At 38.2% G+C, this 19822-nt stretch overlaps 1 protein-coding gene across 11 annotated transcripts in view; it reads right to left on the reverse strand.

The window, feature by feature from the left end:
* Positions 1–16581, reverse strand: part of fnbp1b (formin binding protein 1b) — a 60046-nt gene extending 43465 nt beyond the window's left edge. For 3 of the 11 annotated variants that reach the window (XM_086152259.1, XM_086152257.1, XM_086152254.1), the window contains exon 1: positions 4888–5186. In XM_086152259.1, the coding sequence (XP_086008385.1) occupies positions 4888–5034 (147 nt within the window). In that variant the 5' untranslated portion in view covers positions 5035–5186. Of the gene's footprint in view, positions 1–4887; positions 5190–16102 lie in introns of those variants that run through there. The other 8 variants (XM_086152264.1, XM_086152263.1, XM_086152253.1 and 5 more) reach the window with 7 other exon arrangements.
* Between the last annotated feature and the right edge of the window lie 3241 nt (positions 16582–19822).

The raw sequence follows: 19822 nt of genomic DNA on the forward strand, positions 1-19822 counted from the left end.
GAAAAAGCAAATTAATAAATTAAGAATGGTGGAAAATATTATAAAAAACAGCATATTATTGAAAAGAGCATCAGGCAGAAGCACGCACTTATATATGCATGACTTCACCCTCCTGTTATACATATTTGTATCATATCTACATTAATGTCTAAGCGGCACTCACACCATTACTAACAGATATGATACAATGAATACAGCCAGAATGAAAACACTTCATTCATTGAGGCCTGATAAAGAAATAATTTCTAATTATAGCAACTCTTTATTTTTTACAGATCTAAAATTCCAGTGCTAAATATATCTCAGTAGAGCTCGCTGGCTATAGACCAATTGGATCCCACAGATTATCTTGTCTTCAGTGATTCTTGAATTACATGTAAATCTAGAAACTAGATTACAAGAAATGATAAGATGCTAAAATGTGCAACAAACTTTCAATTGACTGTCTGTTCCTTGTTGTGGGACTTCTTGTCCTTAATGGATCTCAGAGGCTGTTTGTAAGTAAACGCAGGTGGCACCATAGTCTCATAATGTCTGACAGGAAGCATGGAGTCAAATTAAATAATGAAAATGAATTGATTAAATTAAATCATAATAAACTGCTGTCCTTTATACAAGCATTGGTTTCTTGGTTTCTGGAAAAAAAACTTGGGGAATAAAAATTAACAACTTTTTGTCAGTGAGAGCATGTTTGTGATGAAAATGTAAAGAAAATGTAAGAAACAGATAAGTTGTTTCCAAACTAAGAACAATACTGAGAACAATATTACCATTCTAACAGCTAAGCTTATCCATAACCTTGAGTTGTATCGGATTAACTATACTTCCTTTAATAGCTGGGAAAATGAAAAAACATAATAATAATAATAATAATAATAATAATAATAATAATAATAATAATAATAATAATATTCTTATAACCTTACTTTGTTTTACTGCGGTGGATAAATGTGTAGGAGGTGGAAGGACCATTTGAGACATAAACCGGGGCCATTGTGATTGTTTTTTCAGGACACAGACCGGCTCACTTTGATGTATTATCCATTGTCGCAGTACATAAAGAAAAATAAATAATATTGCCTAGCTAAATAGTGTTGGTTATCAAAGATGTAGGAAATGGGTTCAAACAGAAACAAAATAGTTACTATATATAAACATATGGTGCCCATGTGACACAAAAGAAACAAATACAGGGTTGTTTAAGGATCAGCCTCATGACCTTCAACCTTTGCAACTGGTGACATGGATTACAGGTCGTTTTAATGCACCGCACTGCCAGTTAATCTGAAGTAATGCATATTATTTATGTACCATTCTAGATGAGATCAGTTGATCTCAGCCACCCTAGGGCCCACTGACCTGCTTTTTGACAGTATTGGGGTGTCTTCATTTACTCTATACAGAAAAGCACTGAACACAAATGAAAGCAGGTATGATCCATTGATGGATGATGGTGAGTATAACATTCTCTCTATGACTAGCAGAGCATCTAGAATGTTGATGTCCATTAGACAATTACAAAAGAGTTCAACTAACACTGAGCTCTAATTTATGCACAAAGCAAACTCTTCCAAACTTTTCCAAACAGGAGCCGATATTGGGTATTAGATTGAGATAAAGGTTGAGTAATGGATTTATGAATATTTTAATATTGAGTCATTCCCACTTCGCTCTTCCAAAATCCAAGATAATGTTGAGATTTTATCCAAGATGCACGAGTATCTTTCAGGCTCTAAAATCTCACCCAAGAACACAATAACAAGAATTCAAACAAAACTTTTGAATGAAAATGCTCAAGCAAGCTATAATTATGGATAACATCTGATGTTTAAGTCCCACAAAAATTTGAATACTCTTGTCTCCATCCCCTTTTTGGTCTAACAACACCTCTGTTCTTTTTGAACCACAAATAGACACATTGACAGTATATCAGCACTGGCCATTTTGTGTTACTGATCTGTTATTTCATTTGAGCAAATAACTTAATCAAATTTGATGCAATCAATGCAGTAGCTATTATTGAATTACTAGTGATGCAGTTAGAAGTTGAACTGGAACATGTCTTATGGAAAGAAAATGTTGTATAGTACAATATGTGTCAGAAATGTGTCAGTTCACATTTGAACTGACAGTTCAAGGCACATTTCTGGATTCTGCATGACAAACCATTTGACAGCTAACTGTCTTTCTTAAGACAAAAGCAAGATAGTGCTGGAAAGCAAAACGTAGATGCACCTTAGGTCTGGCTAATGAATTGATAGATGTTAACTTCCATCTAAATATTTTAAACACACACCCATACACTGTTTTTTGTCAAAGGCTATCATTTTTGTACCGATTTGTTCGACAGTAGAAAACATTCAATAGTAATGGTCAAGTAGGGCTAGGTAATTTATCAATACTGACTGTTAGCAAACACTGATATTGGCTGGGGAAAAGCATTTTATAAATTTAAGAATATATAGCAACATGAGGAAACCCCTCATATTGCTATATAAAACAACGTGAGTCATGAAATCACATTTATTCAGCCTCTTCAAGCATGAATATCAAGTTGCAAATTTCAGGTGTTTTTACACCCTTTAAATCATGACATCCATAAAAAAGTACATTAGTTTGAAGACAGAAAATGCAAAATTATCAGGAGGTATTGTGTTATTCTTATATTTTTTTCCGTTCTTTATCACCTCGACTGACACCAGTTTAAGAATAAGAATAAGAATAAGAACAACTTTATTAATCCCGAAGGAAATTGCTGCTCTGGAGGCATAAAAACTGACTAAGCTCCTTAATAGAACAAAAAGAAGGAGGTAAGTTCTGCTTATCTGCTGGAGCAGGACAAAAGGAAACAATCCCAGAAACACTTTAAAAGATTTGAATGCAGATTTTGATCAGTCATCAGCCTGATTTTACTTTCAATTTCATTCATACTTCTCATTTCATTTACATTAATTATGATTGTAACATCCTCTGTTACAACTTTGACAGTAACCATCCATAATAGCTTGGTATCCTACAAGCCAATAGTCTATTACTGAGACAAAATGTCTAGATAAAAATTAGTCCTATTTTGAGGGGGGGGCAAAAACTTCAACTGCATCAAATCACGGAGCTGTATTCCTCTTTGATTTCAGCATTCCCTTAAAATGAAATTAAAGTGCTGATTTAGCTTTTCCTCGTTTGATTTTTTTTTATTTCTACATATTACTGGGTGAAATTTAGAGGATTAAAGCTCCATGTTGATATAGTGACCCATGGATAACAGATTTTCATAAATTGGTTCTTGAAAACATACAGCTACTCTTGAAAAACTACTGCTCGGATTTACATGGGCTTGACTTGAGGGTACAAGAGGTGAAACTGTTGTATTAGGAACATGAAGGACCTCCCAGGACAGGCTGACCTATATTTTGTAAAGTACTAAAGTGAGAGGTGCCTTTGGGTTGCAGAAGTATGCTGTGGATATGTGGGGGATGCCCAGGTGTGAAGGCCGTGCTTGTCTGATGGAGTGTCAGTACTATGGTTGTTGTGGTCTCTACATGACTGGAGACTCTGGGTGCCTCCCTCTACCAAATACTATGTCTTGCCATCAATCACTTCTAACTCTTGACTCAAGCAAAACTTGAAAATATGAAGATGGAAATACAAGGTAGACCAGAAAATAACTTCTATCCATTCAAAGCATGTTGATTAAGATTTTTGCAAAAGGGGCTAGTAAAAAAAGAACCCCCCAACAAGAGCTGGCCTTGCCTCATCAAAAAAGCAAGGTGGTGATAAATGGGTAATGCTGTTCTGGGTATTATACAAAACATTACATCCTACTTCAGGATGATCATTGCATATAAAATGTACAGTGATGTATGCAAAAAGTTAGTGACGTCCATGAGTTTGTCAGTGCAGTGTGATGGACAACAGTGGGCGTCCTGCAGCATGAACAAATATTTGGGGGAGATGCCAAATCCTCTCCGGAACACACATCAGTCTTTGTCTATGAAACTGGGGTGGAACAATGTCTCCATAGCCCCAAGTAACCTCCATGTCAGAAGGTAGACACATGGAGAGGGACATTATAGACAAGAAAACAAACACATACATGTACACTGATAAACAGGTTTGCTTGTTGACTAGTTGTGCATAGACTCATTGTTCATGATTAATCCACCCTACAATAAAATTACCATCTAACTCTGATGTGCCCATGGGTCAATTGTGAAAGTGATATAAGCAGAAAGATAAATTTCATCTCTGTGTTACCAAACGCAATCCTGCAAATATAAATGTGATGTGAGCCTCAACCACCAACTACACTGAACTGAAGAATATTCACTCACATGACAATCATGAATCACATGATACTATGCTCTCACACTGCAGGAACTCCTACAAATACAAACTCACCAATCACTCATCAACAGGAAATATTTTTTTGTTTGAGAAAATTACTCAACCAGTCAATGAGTGAATACACACTAAAACAAGTTTTTCCAAAATATGAACAGCTGTTTGGGCCAGTGAGTGACCTTATGTGCAGGAGTTCTTGTTTGCATACCATGCAGATAATTTTAGAAACAACACCTCAGCCTGTCTGAAATATAAGAGTGTGTGTTGGTATATGGACACACATATTACACGTGTGCGCTCCTCCCATTTCTTTTTTTTTACACAATCCAATTTGCTGTACTATCTGAAGTATCATGTATAATTTGGAAGAGTTGTTAAGCAAGAGGAAATTGCTGCCTTTTTCTTGTGAGTTATATGAACTGAAAAGGTGATATGTTCATTTATTCAATGACTGCGCCCTTTTCTATCTGACAAATATAATCATATAAAATGTTTAAATAGAGTGTTACTTTAGCGATATCTGCATTTCTACCTCCTCTCACTTACAGCACTGGTCATCTTCATCTGCAATAGTACCTGCAGATACTCCTCACAAGGGGTCAGTTGATGTTCTTCCTTTTGCTCTTCCTTTTCAGATTTCACAGAGCAAACACTGTCCAGGAAAACAAAAAACTCACTTCTTCTGCGCAGCATGACAACAGTATTCACAAAACAGCGTTGTAGGACAAAATAGCCACAAAGTTAATCCATGTGAGAAGTTAAGATAAAATAAGACTTCCTCTCGTAGCATAGATTTGATTATTGCTAAATGCCACTATGTATAATTAGACAATTGGATAAAAGAATAAATTCACAAAAAGAGAGTCAATCAAAGCATACAGAATTCCGGCAGGCAGGACAAAAAGTAAAGTGAGAAAGAACAGATTAAATGTTGGCATTAATCTGATTACCACAGTTATTAGCTTCCCCGCCCAATCAGAGGCCAGTCTATGGATAATTCCTACCAAGCCGTCAAATACACATTAGCCATTGTTCTTGGTGAGCTGTTTTTGTTCTTTTGGTGGACAAAGCTCTTTAACTCTTATATAACACATTCTCTGGAAATAAGCAGACTTTAGAACTTTAGTGCAACCCTAATATGAGAGAACAGTAATGACAGTTTAATGTATTACTGATATGCAAGAATGTAAGGCAGGGAAAGGCTATTCAATATTTGTGTGTTAAACTGCATTATTTTCTAAATAGGTGCAAGTGTGTTGCAGCATTTTCTATCCCACAGTCAAGGTTCCACTGGGACTGCAGCTGATGGGGAGGATGTATGGAGGAATAGTGTGTGGTTTGAGTTTGAACTACTCCATGCTTACAGCAGCTGTACTATGGAGTAGGGTGGATGATGCTTTTAGAGAAGAGCGGATGTTTTCCCTGCTATTGGCTGTCAAGAGCCCCATTGACACAGCACACACAAAGAAGTATATTAAAGGTTTCTCATCCCCTATTTAAAACTTAATGAAAATGTAATGAGCATCAGATGAAGATCTTCATGTTACACAAACCATTTTTGTCTGTAAAAGTGACGTCTCAAAAAGGTGAATAGTCAAGATACTTTTGTTTCCGTTTTTTTGTTTCCTGGCAGTGTCAAGAGAATATAGGCCTCTCAGATTTGTGGTTCTGAGTTCTACTCCTTAAAGGTTTTATGATTGGAATTATGTTACTAAGCCTAAAGGAAGACAAATGTTAATTGCCCAGTTCCTTTTCAATTCTGTCTGTAGTAAAGACAAAATAAATGAAGAGGGGGATGCATTTACTGTATCAGTATTCAGCTGGACAAGAAAATGATACATGCTATACATGGCTCTTGGCCAGACACTGAAGCAATGTGCTGTTTTGGCATGTTCCATGTGATGCATTTCAGCTGAGGAATAGCTATGATTTGAACACAAGAAGTCATTACTGTCTTTCATCAAGTACCAACAGCACCTTTATGATTACTAGACTGCCTTGAAAATAATGGCATTGGAATGTGGGAATAGCATACAAACAAAACAGTACTGCTTCTAAGTCAGCTGACAAACATCAGGGTAGTAAACAAGAGACTGGATTAAAGATGTTTTGTGTTAGAGGGCTCTAAAACTTTAGTTTACAGTGCAAGTTAATAAATCGACGTGTCTCGTATGACCATTTCTGTCACTGAGTTGCATGGTTCCTCTTCTTACACTGACTCTTGTCTGACTAGAAACCAAATCAGTATTTTCGAGTCAAATCATCAAACGACTACCCATCAATATGCCCAACAATCAATTCAATCATTAATTAATTTCTCTCTCAATTACAGACTACATGGTTTAGTGGCCTTCACCCTAAACAAGAACATAAGTACAGATGTTTATCTTTGGGAAAACATGAGAAAGGTAATGCAATTTTAGTTGAAATAGTAAATGAGCAATCTCCAGAAAGAATTTCTGATTACTATAAAAAAAACACTTGAGTGCTTGACAGTTTGGTCCTAGAGTTCTTTTATTCAAAACTAAATTAATATTTTCCATTTTTTCCAGTTTCCAATATACTGGAGAAAAAGTCAATACTTTTACATACTAACAAGGATAGTTGCCTGATAGTCGCTTGGGGTCACAGTCATACTTGATTATTTAAAATTTCAGACCAAAGACCCCAGAAACATGGAAGATGTAAGACCAGCAGTTACATCAGCAAGTTCTTCAGAGCTGTCAACATGACCACTTTTTACTTTCTGAATAGCATGACAGTACTTTGACGGAGCTCTGACATTTCTCATTTTAAGAAAAGTAGAGATTGCTCTTCTAAGGAGGCTACCTACTATAGTAAACAAATTGGTTAAAATATCACAGATATTATGAGGATCCCAGTAAGGACTATGCAGTTCACTGACATTTTGCACAACCGATAATATCATGCTAAAGGGAAATTTTGTCAATTTGGACTCAGCTTTTCCTCATTTATATCTGTATCCACCCTAAAAGCCAATGTACTTTTGGGTCTAATTACAAGGTCATGATTACAAAAGAATCCATTTGGAAAATATCTCTCCATCTATCAAAGAACTATTTGGAGTTGTGGAAAAGAATTCAGGCTTGTGAAGGGCAGCGAGTCGAAATCATTTACAGCTCCAATCAATTGACTCCACCTTTGCGAACAGGCATCATTAAGATGGAAAAAAACTCTACAAGTCCTGCACTGCCTTTGAAAAGGCAGCATGGAGTAATTCCATCAATATAGAAAAAAGGGTTTAAGACAGGTCATAAGCAGTAACAAGCCACGACATAGGAGGCAACCTCATGCCTCTCAATAACCATAAAATGTACAGCTGTGTCCAAAGAAGAAAAATCCAAACCATTGCACACCCACTGAAAAAATGCTTGACTTACAAGTAATACATGACTGCAACCATTAGACACCAAACTTGAAATTAAATGAAACTGAGCAAATTGGAGAATTTAAAGAGAAGCAAGGGAGGGCTCCTCTTAAGCCTTTAGGATACTTCTAACAGTACTAGTGATCACCAGCCAAATATTTCATATAATAGATACAGTAAGTACCTGTAAATGTTAAAAAAGGAATTAACACATTTAAACAGGGGGCATGAAAGACCAATACTGAAACACACACACACACACACACACACACACACACACACACACACACACACACACACGCGCACACACACACACACACACACACACTGTGATCGCAGGCTAGCTCCCGCAAACGTCTGTGCTGTCACGTGCACTTCCTCTTAAAGGACAATCAACAGTGCCTGCAAAAACACTATAGTCTGCAGAAAGAAAGAAAAAAATTCAGTCAGTCTGATTGCGTCCTAATCCATGAAGTACATGATTTTTTGTATTCCAAAGTTTTTGAACTTCAGAGATAAGCTCATTCTAAACGTACAACAGTTTAGACAGGTTAAATTGCAGAAAAAAAATTCTAATATAAACCTGGAAACCAATATGGTATTGAATACTTTTCAAGTAGCTGGAAATTTTTACTTCACAGTTAACACCTAATTGATAGGTCAATGGACCACTGCACACAAAAAATATATATTCATACATCTGCAGTTGTGTGACCTGTTCAGTCCACGCACACAGGTCTACTTGCTCATCAGCTACACTGTTTTCTCAACAATGAAAGTCACTTAAGCATAAAATCATGGATGGATTAATTGTCGAAATTGCTGGGAAAGAGGAACGGCAACCCTCTGTTTAACCTCTTCCTCTGTAAATAACAGCAAAAACACTTTACGGTCCGGTAACAATATAACTAATGTCCTGCCGTTTTTCTGTTTTGAAAAATCAATAGTGTCACAAGCTGGAGAGTAGAAGGCTTGTTATGTAGAACAACATAACACTAAGGAAAAAAGCAGGCTCAGATGACTGCCGGTCATAGCTCACATGACTGGGCTCCACTAGTAGTAGTTTCCACTATCCCAGCTGTGATTAGAGGCCCACTTTACAAATAACAGTAGAGACAATGGCAAAAGATTACATGCTCCAAGAAGCTTTTGGGGGTAAGGCTTGAGTCACCTCCTCACAGGGAACATTTTAAAACAGGCAAGACCACTCCTCTGGACCCAAGATGGAATAGTTCAAGTCCCCTCTAAAGAAAACAAAGATATACCCTAAATCACCAATTGAGAGCTTTGGGTGCTATTGTCACTAATTATATTGTCGTTCAGTTCTGGTTGGCTATTTTTCACCCTTACTGTTCCATTATGTTGTCCATTATTATCCCTGATGTTGCTGTTGTTGTTCACACTGCTGTCTTTTTATTCGTGGATGTCTTGCTATCTTCTGTCTTCTAACGGTCTCTCTATTTATATTTACCGGTATATTCATTTTTATTTTTGACATTATAACTGCTTCACTGCTGTGACAAAGGAATTTCCCCTATGACGAACAATAAAGTTTAACTTGTATATTAACTCCAGGTAGTATTGCAGACTTTGGCAGAACAACTACTTAGAGTTTCGAAAAAAATAAGGATTTTTGATAGTAAAATAGAAAGAATAGGTACTGACTTAAAAAGGCAATATAATTTGCCATAAAGCATTACTGCTTCATACAGCAACAACATTTAAAAAAATAATTTTCATGGCATTTCTATCAATCTCCGAAAAACAGTCTATTTACAAACAGTGGGTACATTTTAGTTGTTTTTGTCCTCATCTGTGAATTTGAATATTCCCCATTTTTACACATTAGTGAAATGTCTGCTTTTGACTGGCAAAGTCAAAAAATCCAATCAAAGTTCATCTGACGTGATCTGCTCATTAAAAGAGGTGTGCAACAAAGATTTTAGAAATCATCTTGTGAGATATCAATCCCTTACCTTTTGTGTGTCTTACTGATTGCAAATTTACCGCAGAACATTTCTCAGTGGATTAAATTCCACTTAGTTTACATGTTTAACAAGTACATGTACTTATTTATTTGTTCACATTTTGCTCTTGTTTTTCTTTTTTTTTCCCCTTCTATTTATTTTTATTTTTATGGCTTGAACTAGACCTAAGAACAAATTTCGTACCACATACTGTATGGTGTGCTGGTATGACAATAAAAAAGTTCCTTGAATCATTGAATAATCTTGTATTGAAAGACCGCTATTCCATCCTCTGCTTCGTACCCACAGGTGGGAGGTTTGGTCAAAGGTTTTTAAATCTGTTGTGGATGCGTTCATCTCCATTTTATAGTCACAGGGGGTTAAAAGAGAGAGGTTAAGAGAAAATGGGCTCTGGGTGGTATCACTGAGTCAGCAGGTGGTTGGATATGAGTACAGCTAATGGGGGAGGGGGGCTGTAGGGGGACTGTAGTCTGCCAGAGGTTTCAGTCTCTGACCCTATGACTGTAACCCACAGACAGAGGGAAACAAAGTAGCTCCGGTTTCAAGCCTGGAAATGGCCTGAATGTCAGATGAACAGCAGGGGACATGCTTGGACCGAGAGGGGAATCTGACCAAAGCTGAGATTAAAGCACTGAGGATATGAGTCCAATACCAAGCTCGATCAAGCACAGTGGAATGGTCCAGGGAGAAAAGCCCAGCTATATATCTGAAATGAATACATGAGTCAAATGCCCTTAAAAACGACCATGAGGTTTTGATTGGACTTCCTTCTGTGGCCCCCTCTGGCAACGAGTGAGGCACCTCTTTACACATGAAAGAAGACAAATGAATTGAAGGGCCTCTCCAGACAATAGCAACTTTCCCTTTTCGGTTACATAAGGGTGAAAACAAGCATGTGCTTGCAGTTAACAAGTCCAGGTAACCAGACATTTGTCTGGAACTGTCCTAAATGGCTAGACAACAACACCTCAATTGACATGGAATAATTAAAGCACTAAACCAGAAGGGGAATGTCAGATAATTAATAAAACATGTCCAGCCTAGGGGATACACAGGCAAATTTACTCTCTCTTACCTTGAGCAGCTGCTCCTTGAGTAAAGTTTCAGCTTTGTCCATGTTACCCCAAAAAGATATCGTCAAAAAATAAAAACTACTCAGGACTATCACCGGTAAATTGCGTCTGACTCTTTTGTCTAACTGTGAGAAACGTATCTTATATCCAGTGAAAAAAGTGACCGCTCAGATGAAGTGAAACATCGAAGAGGATCATCATGGAAGGCTTACTGTCACTCTGTAAAGCCAAAGAATGATACCGCAAGTGAAACCACACTCAAAGGTGAAATGTGAACTCCATCCACAGTTTGATTTTGACTGAGCTCACAGCAAAGAATATACAAGGTGCTGAGAAGATGAATGGTCACAATAGTTGACCTAGAGCAGGGGTTGGCAACCCTTGACACCCAAAGAGCCATTTGGACCCGGTTTCCTCGGAAAAGAACACACTGGGAGCCGCAATTACTTTCTGACGTCTAAAATAAAGGTACCACTGTATAAATTGCTTTTAATTACCTTTACACTTTGAATAAACAAGTGTATAGTGTGTTGCTTCTGATATTCACAAAATATTACGGAGAAAATTAAATTTTATTTATGTAATGAACTCATTTTGAGCTTTGGGCTTTCAGAGCGTGTAGCAGAGCCTTGACCTGAATTTTTAAAATAAATCATGAAAAAATCACTGTGTCAGTAAACAATAAAAAATAAATATTTGCAAAATATCTTCATAAATAGTTATTTTACCTGGTTTATGTGACTTCTGCTCGTGAACTTCTGCGCACAGCATCTGCGAATTGGGACTTTACCGGCTGGCGGGTATACCGACTTCCGCGAGTGTGACGTTATTTTGCGCAGCGAAAAATAATAAATATAATTCTATTTAATATTTCAAGATCACAATAATCTTCCAACTTAGAACTAAAAAGTTTAAAAAAGGAATTAACACAAATGAAATACACTTCAATTAAATAGTTATAATTTATTTCCCCAAGCCACTCGGAGCCGCAGGTTGCCAACCCCTGACCTAGAGGTAATTTTCTGAAAGTTGGACTTTTCCCATCCACAATAAAGTGATGTAAAGATTAATCTAATAATTAATAAATGTCGATCCTTTCTCTCAACTACAATAAGATACCAAGAGAAAGGAGATTTTAAAATGAATGTTTCCAGTGACTTTTGTCAGGTCATGTGTGTTCTGGTTAAGGCTTAATTATTGGACAGAGTAAATATTATTAGTAACTACAACTGGCATCTTTCCTTATGTCTTCTTGTTTAAGCTCTATTTTGTTTTTGTAGTTCTGATTATGTTAAATCACCTGTCTCCACCATCCTCCAGCTAACATAACTTTGTCCTGGTTCGCTGTCTAGTTTAGCACTGAAGTACCATACTGACACTTCTGCTGCAAGATGGTAACGTATGAGATGCAGGGACGCCATTCTTTCAGACTTTCCAAATCACTTATAGCCCCCTTGAAAAATTAGATGGGTTATTCAGTGTTTTACATTTTTTGCAGGCAGTAAGTAATAAAAAAAAAAAAAAAAAACATTTTTTTCCACCCCAGTCACATGTTTCCCAGCATTAGACTTCTCTTTTCCCTTTGTATCTGAAATGTATTTTGGCAGGTTTCAGCATCCCTTCTATGCATGCATCTAATGCTGATCTATCTAGTTAATTATACAATTTCACTTACAGAAAGTGTTGGCAAAAGCAAAGAATGCTGGCCACAACTGATATGCTATAACACAGAACATTTCAATACTCAACAGATACAATGACATGAAATGAATCATTGACCCAGCCAAAAAAAAAAAAAAAAATCAGTATCGATAATTAATTAACTGTTACGTTATCAAAGTAATGTTTAATATATGAGGACTTATCATTTTTTTCATGAGAAATGGTTTTGGTTGTTGAATACGGGCAAACAGCAACTTTGTTATCCTGTTGTAGATAAATGTATTCAATATATAAGAGGTTTCCCAGCAGAAGTGGTATGGGCATGTCAAGGACAAGCATGCAGCTGAATGCCACTGCTAATATTACAAGGACAGTGATTATGATAATTTGATGGTAGCAAACATTCCTGGAGGCTATGGTGGTGAATACTATCATCAGTGCCATGATGTTGGACCAACGGCACTCAACATTTTGGGGTCTATCATCTAATTGTAGGGATTTACTGATGGTGATTCGCTGATGGTCAATAGAGCGTTAACACTATCTTTTCTATTAAATGATTTATGTTCTAAATTGAGGATGAGAATTGCTGTTCAGCAAAAAACCTACTTCAGGTGCAAATTAAGAACTTGATCAACCTGATCGAGATCAGCACAGCAGGTCAGGCTCCATTTTTTGGTTAGTAATGTCTCTATTCTGAGAAATAAAAAGTAATAGGTGGCAATATCACAAAATATAATGTCTGCACTGCCTCACCAGTGTGGTCGCACAGCTGAGAGGTTGTAAAATACTGCCAACTGTGACTTAACTTCCTCAAATATCACTTTGTTTCCTGTTCAAAGCACAGAACAGGATGAGCATTTTAAACTCAACTTGGTGCCTCGTTCCTCATCCATGAAGTTTTATTATTTCAGTTTTGGTTACTAACATCTTAGATGACGAACAAGGAAAATAAATTCCTGTGAAATTATGATGGTCACTTAAATTAAAACCCAAAAAGTATTGAGTAGTTTATTCTAGACTTTTTTTGTTTTTTTAGTTTTTCAGAAATGCACCTTTTGTTTTCCTTTTTAACATAGAATACTGTTCTTGCAGTCTCTTCTGCGTTCCCCTGCTGTGCATGAAACTGTGAATACCACCATAGTATTGATGATTGCAGGGGTTTAAAACAGCAAAATAGACTCCGCATCTAATGACAACATTCATCAGACTCCTGTAGATTACTGCGGTGACCTCTTCACTGCTCTATTGCAAGGACTGAAATTACAGAAACCGTAAAGTGTCTGGATTCCATTCAGCCCATTTAAAGAGAAGAAACTGACCATCTGGTCATAATACATTATGCTCTGCAAAAGCTTAAGTCTGTTTAAAAAACTTGCTAATCTTTTCCAGACTTAAGGTACACATGAAAGCCGGTTAAATAACCTACAAGCAATGAGTGCTTTGCATGTCTATCATGGCAAGAGTGTCTCTCAGTCAAACATTGCAGTAGTAAAGGAAAAAAGACTGACATCACTGGGAAAACAAAAAATGCAGGAGGCTGGTGGATGTCTCAGTGAACTTTGGACAAGGTAAACTAGTGGAGAATTCAAGAGTGCTTCCCCCATCCCTTTTTTCTAGAGAGAAAAAAAAGTTGACTCTGGTTTAACTATGTGCAGACCGCTTGGCTACTTGTTTGAAGAGAAAGACTCAAATCGATGGCTTGAGATACTGAATTATCTGCGAAAAGCAGTTGGAGGTCCATAAATAAATTTAAGATAAGTTGACGACCCACTAAATAATATGTTGCTGTATTGGTGCATTTGGTAAAAGAGTCAAGGGAAAACAAATGTGACCCCGTGTACAGGTTCAAAAATCTCTTCCGTGTCTTAACTTGCAAGCATACAGTCATGAATGTTTGCAATGACACACACAGACAAACTCAAACTATACCACCATTCATACATGATACAAAGTGAATCCTGTCACAACAAGCCAGACCCTCTGCCAGCTTGTTTGTCAGCACATAGACAGCCAAATAACTGCTTTACCAAAGAATCATTTCCACCATAAAATAACAAAACGAGCCACTGACAGAAAAGCCTGACAACAGGAATTCCGCTTCCCAACTGCTTATTAGCATGTTGTAAATATAATTTGACACAATATTATGAGGATAAGTATGTAAATGACCTCAGAATGTCTGAAAAAGGTGTCTGAATATGCTAAAATATAACTGGTACAATGGCCGGTTTGATATGGGCTTCTAGCGTGTTATAACAGAAAAAACAAAAGGATATTTCAGTGGGTCTGAAGGCGACATCACACCACTGGAATTTAGAGTGGTAAAAAGTTAGATCAGAGACTCGTTTTCAGATCTCTACATACTGTTATTCAAATAAACAAGAAAACACACTTGTCCTTTTTATCCTGAGAAGACACCCAGTTCCTTTATTTGTGTTTTGTACCTGACCTGAATAATATCCTTGTCTAAGATGCTGTGTGGTGTACTGATATCCAAAAACAGCATCTTCAAATTGTGATACCAATTTTTCCCCATATTCCCTAGCCCTCGATTTAGTTCTCTATCAGATAATCTTTAATGTAAAGGAAAAGATAAAAAATAAATTGACTCTCCAGTATGACATTGTTTAACACAAACAGATAAGCATACGTTATTGCAGCGAGTAAATGGAGTCCTATTAGCCAAATACAGTCTACAAGACCGCGGTAGATGTGTTAAAAGCATCCCTAAAACATGGTGTGCATGTCCAAAGACGTCATACTCTTTTTCTAAATTATATCCTTGTTTCATAGTGACGGTAATTTCATCACGATACAACTTTGAAAGGATGTATTCCTGCAGTGAAGTCACCTCATGTTGCAGCAGTATGACAGTTCCATGTGAAGTACCAAAAACATTTGAGGTCAACCAATCACTGATGAGGAATTATGCTAATAAACATACATACAATATAGTTTGGCTATGACCCACTTATAACAATTCACACAACGGTAGTAAATTAAACGACCGTGGTTATTTCATATGTGGGAAAAAGAAGGACCACGGATCTGAGTTGGTGGGAGGGGGACGCATGCATGTGCTCCAGTGCTCTTTTGTGTTGGGAAAGGTGGCCTTGGGAGAACTTCATTCCATCCTGTGACTGCAGCGAGCAGCCTAGCATACACAAACACAGCAGCGCAAACAAGTGTCCATCAAAAGAGACGTGCTATATTTTGAAGGGGGCGGGGGGGGTACAAAAACACGGCTGCAATTGTGTGTAAAGTAAAATGGATGTTGAGACACTGCGGTATTTCAAGCTCTGTCATTCTTGCTAACGCCGTCCGGTGCCTTTCTGCGGGGAATCGGAAGCACCATCCAACTGCATTACAGCCCAAATCAACGTCAGCTACCAATTAGCCCCCCGACGGCTAACGCTCCGGAGGCTGAGGGGCGGTTTACGAAGCGGCGGAGGCGCACATTTAACGGCTTTTTAGCTGGAGCCGTTGCGTCGGTTCTTTCTCCCTCTCTCTCTCTCTCTCTCTCTCTTGCCCTCTCTTTCTCTCTCTCCCTCTCGCTCGCTCACTCTCTCTCTCTTTCTCTCTGGACCCGTTAGATTCACACAAGCTCAATACGGGCGAGATCAAACCCCGCAAGTGCACCGACTCACCCATAGCTCGGAACCCCAGCTCATGGTTTCAGTCCGGTGTCCTCGGTATAATCCACAACTCGTACGAGGTGCTGTCGACACACAGCCGCAGACCTGGTCCTCTCTCTCTCTTTCTCTATCTCTCTTCTTTCACCCCCCCCACCCCCCCGAGGTTCTCGCTTGTCAACGGCCGTAATCTGGTGAAAACGAAAAGGCCCGCGCTTATTTTTTTTCCTTTTTTCCCCTTTTTCTTTCAGTTTCTCATCCTGTCTTGACCGCAAGATGACCAAGAGCTGTAGCTTAATCTTCACACGGGGAGAGTGTCCGTGAACGCAACGCGCGTGCACCCGCTCCGACCCGGTGACAGCTGCTTCTGCGTGCGCACGCGAAAGGAGGAATGGAAAAAAAAAAAGGAAATAGAATCGGCAAGCGGTGATGGCGTCGGTCGAGAGAGAGTGGAGGCGAGGGGAGGGAGAATGGATTCACTGCAGGGGTTTCGAATAAAGTCTTCACCAGATTCTCTGCTCACGATTTCCCTAGAGTCGGAGCTGATGAGGAGGTTTATTTTGAAATGAGGTTTTACTGCTGGAGGAGCACTGGAGGGGGTTGGTGATGGGAGGTTCACAAAGTCTCACACCCACGGCAGATGTTCCATTGAAAGCTCCCCAGTGGGCTCAGCACCAACTTCTGGGGCAACTCTCTCTTTCCCCCTTTGTCTCCCCTTTTTTCCCTTGTGAACTCAAGAAAAGGATAGAGAGATGCTGCAGCAGTCGACATTTTGAAATGCATCCTTCATTATCATCCCCACTGCTGCACGATTGCTGACACATAGGTGGTTTTACAGATTTGGAGGCCCAACGTAAAGAGCCTTCATTCATACTATGTCTATGTTTTGAGTTTTTTTTCCACTATATTGTAAAAAATGCAGCTCCAATTTGTTTTAGAACCATATATGTGAAAAAATATAAAACGTTTAATTTCACAAGAGCTACTGCAGTCCTCACAATACCTCCTGCTTCAGTCTGTTCTGTGATTGTGCAACAATGACTTCATAGAAGCAAGTCAGTAAACACTTTCTAACTCCTCATAAACATCTTTTTACACAAAAGTTCAAACACTGATCTGCATCAACAGTGGATGGCCTTTTAAACAGACAAAAGTCTTAACATAGTCTGGTGAAATAAATTAGGCGTTAACAGCACATTAAGGCAGGTGTTCTTCCCTAATATGAACACATGAATAGAGAAGAGCACATTTTTCTACAGTTGCTTTCTTGTGGTCTTTTATATGAGTTGCTGCCCTTTAGCAATATTTTTAAACTCATCCAAATGCCAGAAGTGTGATGACACATTGGGAATTTATTTTAGTCACAAATCATGAGTGTTGTTTTCTCTCTTTTTTTTTTTTTTTTTTTTTTTGTTCAAATTCCTGGTTATATACAGTTTACAATTTTGATTACACTTACTTGAATGTCAAAGCTTTGTGGTCATTGCTTCTACTTTCTGAACCCCAGCCTCTGGGATCTTTTTGGTATCATAATTTCCATTGAATTGTTTCTACTTTCTGAACCCCAGCCTCTGGGGTCTTTTTGGTATCATAATTTCCATTGACGTCTGCTGGCTCGGTTTCTTCAACTAACGTCACCTTGTCAGGTATCCCCCACTCCTCCATGATGTCAGAGGCTTCAAAGCATTTTGCCTGTTTAAGTGGACTTTTTAAGAATGTTAAGAAAGTTACAGTTTTCTACTCAAATTGTGTTTTCAATTTTCAGAGCCCCTCCTGAAACCCTCCTGATAATGTATATCTTTTTTTTTTTTGAAGTTTTTTTTGCATGCAAATGCACCTGTAAGTTAAGTGGAGTAGTTCCTTAAATGGTGAATATAGATATCATCAAATAAAGATATTAAACTATCATACATTTAGGGTTATATGCTGAACATGTATTTTCTTTTTCATTTGAATGTAAGCATATTAGTAACAAAATCATAGTGGCAATTTATAATTGTAAAAAATCTGTTCTGAATGTAAGTTAGGAGTGTTGTTTATCATTGTCTGATGTTTCTTAAAAACGCAAGGTAACAACATGTAAACACCAAAAATAGTTATTCAGCTACTTTTTTTTAACCTTTGTCAGGGAAAGCCGAAATTATAGGGAAACTTAAGGTAATAGCACTTAGAGTGCATACAAGACAAACATTATGTTTATCATCATCACGATCAGGGTAGCACGGTGGTAAGCACATCGGCCTCACGGCATGACAGACCCTGGTTCAATACCGACAAGGGGACCTTTCTGTGTATGCTCTCCCCCATGTCTGCGTGGGTTTCCTCCAAGTTCGACAGTTTCCTCCCACAGTCCAAAAAATGGACTCATTCGGAAAATTGATCCGAATAAGTGAGTGAATGATTGTTTGTCAGTATATGCGGCCCTTTGATTGACCCCTGACCAGTCGAGGGGGCAACCCCACCTGACAGTGGGGCATAAGCTGCAGAAGATGAATCATCATGATCATTGAGTAAGTACTGTCAAGAGGTTGTTTTGACCTAAATTCTGAAGTCCCTTCACCTGGCAGCTGTCCGTGGTCATAATAAGAAACACAACACTGCCATCTAGTGTTTAAAAATATACAACTTTGAGAGACTAGGCCAGGATCGCCAACCGTCCACGAATCAATTAATTGCATTGGTAGCTGAAGTAAAACGAAATATTCTGATCGATAGTTCATTGCAGTTTTAAGTGTTACCATATTTGATTTATAAATGTTTATAAAGAGAGACCGGTGTCAAGCTTTCAATAGGGATGTTGAAATATTTAGGTCAATCAAGAAACAGTAGGATGCACATTCAGCAAAATACATGACAATGGTTTATTTCTCAAAGTCACCCTCGTTTGGATTTTTCAAGGTGAGGCACTGCAGCCCCGTGAGAAAGATCTGCTCACCTACAGCCTCGATCAGCTATTTGCATTTGAGCTTATCCGATGAGATCATGAGTCACCTCGTGCTCTGATCCAACGCTTCATCGCACAGTTATTAGAAAGGAGTTCAGCCAAATATAACATCATCATTTTTGACACCAGGCCCACTGGGGCAGTCGTGAATGCTTGTGTTTGAAAAGTGATGTCAGCATCAACTTTTTTCTTCACACAAATGTCCAATCACAGCAAACCGTACTCAAAATGCAGTATTGGTCCAAATTGATCTTAAGCAGAATATGGTATTGGTCTGAATTGATCCTCAGTTTCCAGCATGACCACGAAAAAGGCTGTCAAGCAAACTAAACTTAAGCCAGGTGTTTACGCTTTCCAGATAGAGTGGACTATTATAGAGCTAACAGAGAGAACAAATTTATCCTCACTCACATTGTATCTGTCTCTTTTCACTTGTGCAGATTCCAGCAGGACTTGAAAATACAACTGATTTCCCAAGCAGCCCCTGCGGTGGCACACACCCTGACTTCCAGAGGTTCAAGGTGAATCAGTGTAAGGTTGCAGAGCCATCCTCTGTTTATTTCAACTGACCATACTGAGGTTTGTTTATTGGTTTGTTTCCTCTCCCTTTTTAGCCAACTGATGTAGAGATAATGAAGTAAGTATATTTTGCAACGGGTCATGTCAGGAGTAAGGCTGGAGTAATTGAGAAGCTTAGGCTGTCATTTATTTGTGTGTGTGTTTGTGTGTGCATGTGTGTGTCTGTGTGTGCAAGCATTTCTTTTTCACAATGCAACTTTTAAAAATTGTTT

This window comes from Fistularia commersonii, chromosome 9 (assembly GCF_037954325.1).
Source record: "Fistularia commersonii isolate RoL2024-O1a breed Wild chromosome 9, RoL_Fcom_v1.0, whole genome shotgun sequence".
Classification (NCBI taxonomy): Eukaryota; Metazoa; Chordata; class Actinopteri; order Syngnathiformes; family Fistulariidae; genus Fistularia; species Fistularia commersonii.